General features: G+C 42.1%; 1 protein-coding gene across 5 annotated transcripts in view; it reads left to right on the top strand.

Annotated features, from left to right (window-relative positions):
- LOC133535943 (aminopeptidase N-like) overlaps positions 1–10,270 on the top strand; it is a 68,874-nt gene extending 58,604 nt beyond the window's left edge. For all 5 annotated transcript variants that reach the window (XM_061876065.1, XM_061876032.1, XM_061876049.1 and 2 more), the window contains 4 exons: positions 188–355; positions 915–1,055; positions 4,449–4,530; positions 9,867–10,270. In XM_061876065.1, coding sequence (XP_061732049.1) covers positions 188–355; positions 915–1,055; positions 4,449–4,530; positions 9,867–10,019 — 544 coding nt within the window. In that variant the 3' untranslated portion in view covers positions 10,020–10,270. The remainder of the gene's footprint in view (positions 1–187; positions 356–914; positions 1,056–4,448; positions 4,531–9,866) is intronic.
- Positions 10,271–12,412: the final 2,142 nt, after the last annotated feature.

Below are 12,412 nucleotides of genomic sequence, written 5' to 3'. Positions count from 1 at the left end.
CCACCATTTTTGACTGTGGTGCACATTTTCCTGCGATTGACGGGTGTTGCCAGCTGTAGTATATCTTCCAAACAAGCTGTACACAGACTACTCTAGAGTATATCCATGTTTACTCTCTGTAAATGTCCCCTGAGGAGATAGTGTGATAAAAAAAGGGGTACATACTAAATATGTTTCTATTGACCAGGATTCAGCCCGACTTGAGAAGCACAGTTTATCGCATGGGCATCGAGTACGGCGGCATGGAGGAGTGGGACTTTGTCTGGAGAATGTTCAAGAACGCCACCCTGGCAGCGGAGGAGTCCAGACTCAGGGCGGCCTTGGCCTGCACCAAAGTGCCGTGGCTTCTGAACAGGTATATGCAGCACTCGTGCTCGGACGTTACGGTGCAGCCTTTTAAACGTTGACGGGGATAGATATCTACATATATCCATATTTAAAAGTTATTTATTTTCTTTAGTCATATTTGAAATAGCTAGTTTTCCATCTTGTACTCTTTTTATCTTTTCTTTATCTCATGACCGATGGTACACTGTAGACTACCTTGAGCTTGGAATGCAGGAGTAGCAATACTCCTTTTTGTTATGTCTTTCTGTCTCCAGCTGAGGCAAACAATAGATATGTGTATTTGCTCTGAAGGGGGGCGGGGCTAGTGGCATATTGAAAAAGACAAGACTTCCGTAGTGTTTTCAGATCAACAGGGCGATGCGAATTGAAATTGTTGTTTTTTAGGTTGGTCTCTCCAAAGCTTTGGAATAAATTGCAAAATACCTATTCTGTTCTGGGTTATCATTTAAAACCAGTTTATGTGTCATCAAAAGAACTTGGGATTGACCAGCAACTTAAATCCCTCGGAGGAACATCTGGTCCAAACGCAACAATGTCTAATAAACAGACTGTCACCTATTCGCCAGGTATCTGGAGTACACCTTGGACCCGGCGAGGATCCGCAAGCAGGACGCCATCTCCACCATCGTGTCCATATCCAGGAACAACGTGGGAGCGCCCCTGGCCTGGAACTTTGTCCGAGCGAGATGGAGCGACATTTTCCAGCGGTGAACTCTCACTTCAATCGACTCATCAAGTATTAGAACTATGACTATCAGTATACATTAGTACCTTGGATTTTGGTCGTGATTAGGGCTTTACCGAGTTGCCAAAGCGGCAAAAAAAAAACAATTAAAAGATATCGACTTGCATCTAAAATCCCTGATACAAGCAGTCCTCTTTCCTTCTCCGAAATTTGACAGCCAGTTAACATCCAAATGTCCTCCGATAAACACACAAAGTTGCTCTTTTACCAAAGGTAAACATGCGAGGCTGTAGGCTTCTCGGAGCTAGCAGCTACACAACAGCTAAGCACACAAGCTACACATTCATAATTGAACAATAACGCCGTCTAAAACATGGCATCCGTGAATATAAACAAGTACCAATTAGTTATAGTCGCATATCACGTACGTAAAAAGTATTCAGTAACAAACGTGTCTGCACCATTCAACTCACTGCTTCATGTCCTTATTTTTTATTTCAAATGTGACTGTCACTCCACATCAAAAGTAAAACATGTGGTAAGATGAGTGTTTTTCATACCTCCCAATCCCTGTAATTTGACTTTATCAAACCTTTTCTTGCATTCCACACTAGAAAATAATACAAGTATATAGTTTGATTCCCTGCGATGAGGTGGCGACTTGTCCAGGGTGTACCCCGCCATCCGCCCGATTGTAGCTGAAATAGGCGCCAGCGCCCCCTGCGACCCCGAAAGGGAATAAGCGGTAGAAAATGGATGGATGGATGGATAGTTTGATTCCTGCTGATATCGTATCGAAATAATATTGGGATCTGACCATTTTTAAGGCTACTGTATCGTAAAAAGTTGTATTGGTAGCAATCCTTTTCAAAAGGTTCTGCAAATACCAGAGCAATTCCCCCCCCCCAAAAATGATTTAAAATGAATAAATAGAAAAACGTTTTTTTATTTAAATTTTTTCAATAAGAATAAATGTTTGAAAATACATTTTAAGGCCATCTCGATGCAACCAGAAGACTTTTTCCAACATGTAACCTGTTTTGAAAAAGTTGTTTTAATAATGAATCAGGAGTAAGACCAAATTGTTTGCGGCCCAAATGATAATAAAACTTTTGAAGACTCTCGTTTGTGCAGAGGAGAGCCTCGTGGACGCCATCTTTGTACAATAGTTTTTTTTTGTTTTTTTTTAATTTAACAGTGTTTCTCGCCTTTTTTAATCAAAGTGCTGGCAGTCACAACTTACTTTGGCCCCAGAGCGGCTTATTTTGCAGCTGTACTCAATTAAAAATATATTTAGTGATGATAAATGTCTATATTGGCACATATGGATTAAAAAAAAAAAAGATAACATTGACTTCAAGTGTAGCATGAAAAAGATTGTGTAACGGGCAGAAAATAATTTAGACCAGTGGTCTTAACCTGGGTTCGATCGAACTCTAGGGGTTTGGTAAGTCGGCCTCAGGGGTTTGGCGGAGGTCAAAACACACCCGACTCATCGTGTAAATAAAGATTTCTCCCTATCGGCGCATTATTGATACGGCAACAGCAGAAGTCACACTGATTTGCAGGTGTGTCATTTGTTGGGAGTTTATGCTCTGTGTTGGTTTTGTTCTTTCCTCCCACCTCCAAAGACATGCACCTGTGGATAGGTTGATTGGCAACACTAAATTGGCCCTAGTGTGTGAATGTTGTCTGTCTATCTGTGTTGGCCCTGCGATGAGGTGGCGACTTGTCCAGGGTGTACCCCGCCTTCCGCCAAAGACATGCACCTGGGGATAGGTTGATTGGCAACACTAAATTGACCCTAGTGTGTGAATGTGAGTGTGAATGTTGTCTGTCTATCTGTGTTGGCCCTGCGATGAGGTGGCGACTTGTCCAGGGTGTACCCTGCCTTCCGCCAAAGACATGCACCTGGGGATAGGTTGATTGGCAACACTAACAAATTGGCCCTAGTGTGTGAATGTGAGTGTGAATGTTGTCTGTCTATCTGTGTTGGCCCTGCGATGAGGTGGCGACTTGTCCAGGGTGTACCCCGCCTTCCGCCAAAGACATGCACCTGGGGATAGGTTGATTGGCAACACTAAATTGGCCCTAGTGTGTGAATGTGAGTGTGAATGTTGTCTGTCTATCTGTGTTGGCCCTGCGATGAGGTGGCGACTTGTCCAGGGTGTACCCCGCCTTCCGCCAAAGACATGCACCTGGGGATAGGTTGATTGGCAACACTAAATTGGCCCTAGTGTGTGAATGTGAGTGTGAATGTTGTCTGTCTATCTGTGTTAGCCCTGCGATGAGGTGGCGACTTGTCCAGGGTGTACCCTGCCTTCCGCCAAAGACATGCACCTGGGGATAGGTTGATTGGCAACACTAACAAATTGGCCCTAGTGTGTGAATGTGAGTGTGAATGTTGTCTGTCTATCTGTGTTAGCCCTGCGATGAGGTGGCGACTTGTCCAGGGTGTACCCCGCCTTCCGCCAAAGACATGCACCTGGGGATAGGTTGATTGGCAACACTAACAAATTGGCCCTAGTGTGTGAATGTGAGTGTGAATGTTGTCTGTCTATCTGTGTTAGCCCTGCGATGAGGTGGCGACTTGTCCAGGGTGTACCCTGCCTTCCGCCAAAGACATGCACCTGGGGATAGGTTGATTGGCAACACTAAATTGGCCCTAGTGTGTGAATGTGAGTGTGAATGTTGTCTGTCTATCTGTGTTGGCCCTGCGATGAGGTGGCGACTTGTCCAGGGTGTACCCCGCCTTCCGCCCGATTGTAGCTGAGATAGGCGCCAGCGCCCCCCGCGACCCCAAAAGGGAATAAGTGGTAGAAAATGGATGGATGGAAGAAAGAAGGAAGGAGTTTAAAAGGTAAAAATCCTAAAATCATTTTTAAGGTTGTATTTTTTCTCTAAAGTTTGTCTTTCTGAAAGTTATAAGAAGCAAAGTAAAAAAATAAATGAATTTATTTAAACAAGTGAAGAACCATCCATCCATCCATTTTCTACCGCTTATTCCCTTTGGGGTGGCGGGGGGCGCTGGTGCCTATCTCAGCTACAATCGGGCGACCAAGTCTTTAAAATATTTTCTTGGATTTTCAAAATCTATTTGAGTTTTGTCTCTTTTGGAATTAAAAATGTCAGCTTGCTAGTAAATAAAAAATAAAAAATAAAAAAAAAGAGGCAGCTCACTGGTAAGTGCTGCTCTTTGAGCTATTTTTAGAACAGGCCAGCGGGCGACTCATCTGGTCCTTACGGGCACCGCGTTGGTGAGCCCTGGTATATGGTATGACTCGGCCGAGATTCGAACTCAAGACCTACCGATCTCAGGGCGGACTTTCTAAATACAACGTTCTGACATATTGGGTAGCTTTTTACAAAAAGATGTCATAAACAATCCACCACCTGTCTTTCTTTGTGTTTTCAGATATGGCAAAGGATCCTTTTCCATGTCCAACCTGATCAGCGGCATCGCCATGCGCTTCACCACAGAGTTTGAGCTGCAGGAGGTACGTGACAGCAAACATCGGCCGAGTAATAAACACGTGAACTTTTATGTGTCGGAATAACTCGAACACCCGGTAGACAGACACTTAGGTTGGACAGAAGTTGGCACGTTGTGTAAATTATAAATAAAAACAACATACAATGATGTCTAGCATTAAAAGATTACAGTTGGTACAAAATGCGGCTGCTAGACTTTTGACAAGAACAAGAAAGTTTGATCACATTACGCCTGTACTGTATATACCTTTATATACATATATACATACATATATACCTATACTGTATATACCTTTATATACATATATACATACATATATACCTGTACTGTATATACCTTTATATACATATATACATACATATATACCTATACTGTATATACCTTTATATACATATATACATACATATATACCTGTACTGTATATACCTTTATATACATATATACATACATATATACCTGTACTGGCTCACCTGCACTGGCTTCCTGTGCACTTAAGATGTGACTTTAAGGTTTTACTACTTACGTATAAAATACTACACGGTCTAGCTCCATCCTATCTTGCCGATTGTATTGTACCATATGTCCCGGCAAGAAATCTGCGTTCAAAGGACTCCGGCTTGTTAGTGATTCCCAAAGCCCCAAAAAAGTCTGCGGGCTATAGAGCGTTTTCATTTCGGGCTCCAGTACTCTGGAATGCCCTCCCGGTAACAGTTCGAGATGCCACCTCAGTAGAAGCATTTAAGTCTCACCTTAAAACTCATTTGTATACTCTAGCCTTTAAATAGACTCCCTTTTTAGACCAGTTGATCTGCCGTTTCTTTTCTTTTTCTTCTATGTCCCACTCTCCCTTGTGGAGGGGGTCCGGTCCGATCCGGTGGCCATGTACTGCTTGCCTGTGTATCGGCTGGGGACATTTCTGCGCTGCTGATCCGCCTCCGCTTGGGATGGTTTCCTGCTGGCTCTGCTGTGAACGGGACTCTCGCGACTGTGTTGGATCCATTGTGGATTGAACTTTCACAGTATCATGTTAGACCCGCTTGACATCCATTGCTTTCCTCCTCTCCAAGGTTCTCATAGTCATCATTGTCACCGATGTCCCACTGGGTGTGAGTTTTCCTTGCCCTTATGTGGGCCTACCGAGGATGTCGGTGGTTTGTGCAGCCCTTTGAGACACTAGTGATTTAGGGCTATATAAGTAAACATTGATTGATTGATTGATAATCATTTTCAACTTATATTCAATTGAATAGACTGCAAGGACAAGATATTTAATGTTTGAACGGAGAAACTTTTATTTTTTTTGCAAATAATCATTAACTTAGAATTAAGTGGCAGCAACACATTGCAAAAAAGTTGGCACAGGGCCATTTTTACGACCATGTTGCATGGCCTTTCCTTTTAACACTCAGTAAAACGTTTGGGAACTGAGGAGACCAATTTTTGAAGCTTTCCAGGTGGAATTCTTGCTTGATGTACAGTTTAAGTTGTTCAACAGTCCGTTGTGGTCTTTTAGGCTTCATAATGTGCCACACATTTTCAATGGGAGACAGGTCTGGACTACAGGCAGGCCAGTCTAGTACCCGCACTCTTTTACTGTGAAGCCACGCTGTTGTAACACGTGGCTTGGCATTGTCTTGCTGAAATAAGCAGGGGCGTCCATGATAACGTTGCTTGGACGGCAACATATGTTGCTCCAAAACCTGTATGTACCTTTCAGCATTAATGGTGCCTTCACAGATGTGTAAGTTACCCATGCCTTGGGCACTAATGCACCCCCATACCATCACAGATGCTGGCTTTTCAACTTTGTGCCTAAGACAGTCCGGATGGTTCTTTTCCTCTTTGTTCCGGAGGACACGACGTCCACAGTTTCCAAAAACAACTTGAAATGTGGACTCGTCAGACCACAGAGCACTTTTCTACTTTGCATCAGTCCATCTTAGATAAGCTTGGGCCCAGTGAAGCCGGCAGCGTTTCTGGGTGTTGTTGATAAATGGCCTTGGCTGTGCATAATAGTTTTAACTTGCACTTACAGATGTTGCGACAAACTGCAGTTATTGACAGTGGTTTTCTGAAGTGTTCCTGAGCCCATGTGGTGATATGCTTCACACACTGATGTCGCTTTTTGATGGCAATACCGCCTGAGGGATCGAAGGTCCGTAATTTAACCGCTTACGTGCAGTGACTTCTCCAGATTCTCTGAACCTTTTGATGATATTACGGGCCGTAGATGTCCTAAATTCCTCGCAATAGCTGGTTGAGAAATGTTGTTCTTAAACTGTTGGGCAATTTGTGTTAAAATAATTGTGTAAGTTATCACACAATTATTATGCTTAAAGGCTGTTGTTATAGTTATTAGCTATTGTGCTCAAGCTATAATTTCTATCTGTGCAAGGACAAAACTTTGTTATCAGTCACGGAATATGAGCGGTGACCTCGCTGCACCTATTTTGTTTGTCCGAGCCCACTGACAGCCAAAGACTTCAAGGACCTCAACAAAGATAAGACGACCGCAAGCAGACGAAGCAGAGACAAGGCAGTCACAAGGCCCCAGCACATTCCGTCACGTATTGTGCGTACTAGAAGCTCCTTTGCATGAAATGTGTGGCCACTCCTTTTAGAGGCGGCCTCAGTGATGTAACCAGGGGCCTCCCAAATAAATAGAGGAGCATGTGGGCTGGACTTAAGAGCGTAGGTTGTTTCTATAACTGGAGTACAGCCCAAAAACGTCTCTCCTCATTGAGCTAAATGTAACTCTTGTCTCCTCATCGAGCTAAATGTAACTCTGCCTCAGCCGCAGAAGTTATCTTTGTTTTAGCCCGCTAACAGCCATGGACTTCAAGCACCTCAACGAAGATAAGATGACAGCACGCAGACGAAGCAGAGACAAGGAAATTACAAGGCCTAGCACATTCCGCCACACACTGTGCGTACTGGACCTGCTTTGCATAGTATATGTGACCACTCCTTTTAGAGGCGGCCTCAGTGATGTTGACTATGGAACTCCTGAATAAATAGAGGGATGCGGGAGCTGAACCTGAGAGCGTAGGGCGAGACTGTGACTAAGGGGATGACGTGGCGAAGTTGGGAGAGTGGCCGTGCCAGCAATCTGAGGGTTACTGGTTCAATCCCCACCTTCTACCATCTTAGTCACGTCCGTTGTGTCCTTGGGCAAGGCACTTCACCCTTGCTCCTGATGGGCCCTGGTTAGCACCTTGCATGGCAGCTCCCGCCATCAGTGTGTGAATGTGGAAATACTGTCAAAGCGCTTTGGGCTCCTTAAAAAGGGGTAGAAAAGCGCTATACAAGTACAACCATTTACCATTTAAGTGTGCAGCTCCATGCGTTCTCCTCATGAGCTAAATTGAACTCTGTCTCTGCATGATTCCTTGCTTCTTGTCTGTTTAAAAGTTGTCATCAGTGTTTGAACCTGACAATGTTCACAAAGTGGTGACCCTCGCCCCGTCCTTGTTTGTGAATGACTGAGCACTTCATGGAAGCTGCTTTTCATACCCAATCATGGCCATACTTGCCAACCCTCTCCCGAAAATCTCCCAAAATTCAGGCGGAGCTGGAGGCCACGCCACCCTCCAGCTCCAAGCGGACCTGAGTGACGTGTCGACAGCCTGTTTTCACGTCCGCTTTCCCCTCAACAGCATGTCTGCCCAATAACGTTTCAACTGTAGAATGATCGAGGGAGAGTCGTTGGTTTCTTATGTGGGTTTATCGTAAGCAAGTTTCATTAACGTCTTCCCAGCGCGGTAACAACACACAACAGCAGTCCGTTTTCTTCTACCGTAAAGCAGTTCGTCTGCCTTAAACAGTAATGTTGTGACACTCTTGAACAGGACAATACTGCCATCTACTGTACATGCATATGGTTAGAAGAACAAGGATGGACAATTCAACCCTTAACTCAACAATGAGTAGATGAGTGTTACGTGTGTGTAAATGTGTATAAATGAACACTGAAATTCAAGTATTTCTTTTATATATATATATATATATATATATATATATATATATATATATATATATATATATATATATATATATATATATATATATATATATATATATATATATACATCTTGATTGGATTATCCAGAGAATAGTGCTCGATACCGTGGTAGAGCGCAATATGTAGGTGTGGGAAAAATTACAAGACTACTTCATCTCTACAGAACTGTTTCATGAGGGGTTCCCTCAATCATCAGGAGATTGAGGGGTTCATGATATATATATATATATATATAAAGTATATATATGTATATGAATATATATATATATATATATATATATATATATATCCATCCATCCATCCATTTTCTACCGCTTATTCCCTTTTGGGGTCGCGGGGGGCGCTGGCGCCTATCTCAGCTACAATCGGGCGGAAGGTGGGGTAAACCCTGGACAAGTCGTCACCTCATTGTAGATATATATATATATATATATATACTATTTCTTATATATATATGAAATACTTGTCAAAGTCAAGTATTTCTTATATATATATATATATGCAATACTTGACTTTTAGTGAATTCTAGCTGTATATATATATATATACAGCAAAATTATTTTATTATATATATATAAAAGAAATACTTAAATTTCAGTGTGATATTGGGTGTCACTATGTAAAGCGCTTTGAGTCACTTGAAAAAGCGCTATATAAATATAGTTCACTTCACTTCATATATATATACATATATATATATGGAATACCTGACTTGGTGAATCTAGCTGTAAATATACTCCTCCCCTCTTAATCACGCCCCCAACCACACCCACGCCCCACCCCCGACCAATTAGTCCGTTCACCTGTGGGATATTCCAAGTAAGTGTTTGATGAGCATTCTCAGTCTTTTTTGCCACTTGTGCCAGCTTTTTTGAAACATGTTGCAGGCATGAAATTCCAAATGAGCTAATAGTTGCAAAAAAACCCAACAACTAACATCTTGTCTTTGCAGTCTATTCAATTGAATATAAGTTGAAAAGGATTTGCAAATCATTGCATTCTGTTTTTATTTACTATTTACACAACGTGCCAACTTCACTGGGGCTTGTGTTTTTGCCACATTCCTGTGAAAACCCTGCGTGTAACTGAAGCATTAAGGAGTGGGACTACCCAGGACCGGCTGCAGTGTGCTCAAACAACCACCGTGTTGCAACTGCGAGCAGATAATACCGTATCATATTTTTAGTGCATTCTTCACTCACGCTTTAAGTGAGGGACAAGGATCCATCAGGATTTGAACACTTCCATCATTTGTGATGAGGGCAGTGACCCCTGCTGCAGCGCGAGCGTTGACGTCGTGTTCCCTTCTCGTCAAACAGCTGCAGCGCTTCAGAGAAGACAACCTCCACGTGGGCTTCGGCTCGGCCAAGCTGGCCCTGCAGCAGACCATCGAGAGGATCTCGGCCAACATCAAGTGGGTGACGGAGAACAAAGCCCGCGTGCTGGCCTGGTTCTCTGAGCAGTCCGCATGAGAGCGGCAGAAATAACTCTCTTCATTATTAGTTTTTCAATAATCATCACCAGGATGCATCGGCGGCCGTAACCACTGACTTTTTATCGGGGTTCTAACCAGCGTGTCCCTACAGCCTCTCTGTGAGCGCCAATCAGGATGCGTTTTGACGTCATGAAAGGGGGAAAACAAGCTTCGCTACACATCTTAAAATAAACCTAGACTTCTGCCAACCATGTCACTCGGCATGGGACCTGGGAGCTGTAAGTTGTTCTTTCGTTTTTTTCCTTTCTTCACTCAACGTGCTAAAATGTGGTAATATTAGCATTTTAGCACACAGTGTCGCTAACATTTCGGTGCCACTTTTTAATATTACGTTATATGTGATAGAGTTATGCGGTATACCGTATTTCCGTGAATTGCCGCCGGGACGCTAATTGATTTAAAACCTCTTCTCACTCCTGCGCTTACCAAAGGCATGCGGTAAAAGTAAGCATGTGCTAATTATTTTAAACCTCTTCTCACTCCGGCACTTACCAAAGGCATGCAGTAAAAAAAATCAGTGTGATGTAAGCCTGGACCTTAAATCCTACTGAATAGCTCTTAATCTTCTTCCCTTTATGCGATTTCAAATTACCGGTATTGAAATCAGCCTAATCCATTTTGAAAATGATGACAGAGGAAGTGTCACTCGTGACGTCACGAGTTTGACCAGGCGGTAATACTAAGCATGCGCTAATTATTTTGCGAAGCAGTAATTCAAGGCAGGCGCATGCTATATGTCCTGCGGCAATTCAAGGAAATATGGTATGTAAATATTTAGATATAGTGCGCAATTGTGCTTTCTGGAGAGTTTATTGGCATTAAAGCTACAGAAGTAGAGAACAGTTGCTACTAAAAGTCCATCCATCCATCCATCTTCTACCACTTGTCCCTTTTGGGGTCGCTGGAGTCTATGTCAGCTGCATTCGGGCGGAAGTCGGGTACACCCTGGACAAGTCTCCACTTCATTGCAGGGCGCTACTAAAAGTCTAAATAGTAAATATAGTATATACAGTACTAGTGAACATACTAAAGTAAAGGTATTAGTCAAAAAGTACAGTATAATATACAGTACTGATAGAAAAAGTACACTATAAAAGGGGATCTTTGAATGAGCTGAGCATGTTTAAAAAAAAAAAAAAGAAACAATCAAAAATATGTCAAATGTATTTTTCTACGTTGTTTTTCATTTGTCTTTATTGGCGGCAGTGCTAATTATTGGTAAAACACAAATATAATATACAGTACTGATAAAAACACTGCAGTGAAGTAGATGATAAAAACACTACACTATGATACACAGTACTGGTGTACAGTAGCATTTAAATATAATACACTCATAAAAATACTGTAATATAAAATGACATACTGGAAAAACCCCCACAGTATAAATATAAAGTTAAAAACTACAAAACATTAAAGAATGATATACAGTACTGATAAAAAAGACTACATTATAAAATACTGGTAAAAAACACAAAACACCAAAGTATGATAGGAAATATACACTGGTAAAAACATTACAATTATAAAACAGTGGGGCAAAAAAGTATTTAGTCAGCCAGCGAATGTGCAAGTTCTCCCACTTCAAATGATGACAGAGGTCTGTAATTTTCATCATAGGTACACTTCAACTGTGAGAGACTGAATGTGAAGAAAAAATCCAGGAATTCACATTGTAGGAATTTTAAAGAATTTATTCAGAAATTATGGTGGAAAAAGAGTATTTGGTCAACCATTCAAAGCTCTCACTGATGGAAGGAGGTTTTGGCTCCAAATCTCACGATACATGGCCCCATTCATTCTTTCCTTAACACGGATCAATCGTCCTGTCCCCTTAGCAGAAAAACAGCCCCAAAGCAAGATGTTTCCACCCCCATGCTTCACAGTAGGTATGGTGTTCTTGGGATGCAACTCAGTATTCTTCTTCCTCCAAACACAACAAGTTGAGTTTATACCAAAAAGTTCTATTTTGGTTTCATCTGACCACATGACATTCTCCCAATCCTCTGCTGTATCATCCATGTATCCATTTTGGTATAAACTCAACTCGTGTTTGGACGAAGAAGAATACTGAGTTGCATCCCAAGAACACCACACCTACTGTGAAGCATGGGGGTGGAAACATCATGCTTTGGGGCTGTTTATCTGCTAAGGGGACAGGACGATTGATCCGTGTTAAGGAAAGAATGAATGGGGCCATGTATCGTGAGATTTTGAGCCAAAACCTCCTTCCGTCAGTGAGAACTTTGAATGGTTGACCAAATACTTATTTTCCACCATAATTTACAAATAAATTATTTTAAATTCCTACAATGTGAATTCCTGGATTTTTTTTCACATTCTGTCTCTCACAGTTGAAGTGTACCTATA

This window comes from Nerophis ophidion, linkage group LG02, assembly GCF_033978795.1.
Source record: "Nerophis ophidion isolate RoL-2023_Sa linkage group LG02, RoL_Noph_v1.0, whole genome shotgun sequence".
In the NCBI taxonomy this organism is placed as follows: domain Eukaryota; kingdom Metazoa; phylum Chordata; class Actinopteri; order Syngnathiformes; family Syngnathidae; genus Nerophis; species Nerophis ophidion.
This window is presented reverse-complemented; position numbering and strand designations above follow the sequence as displayed.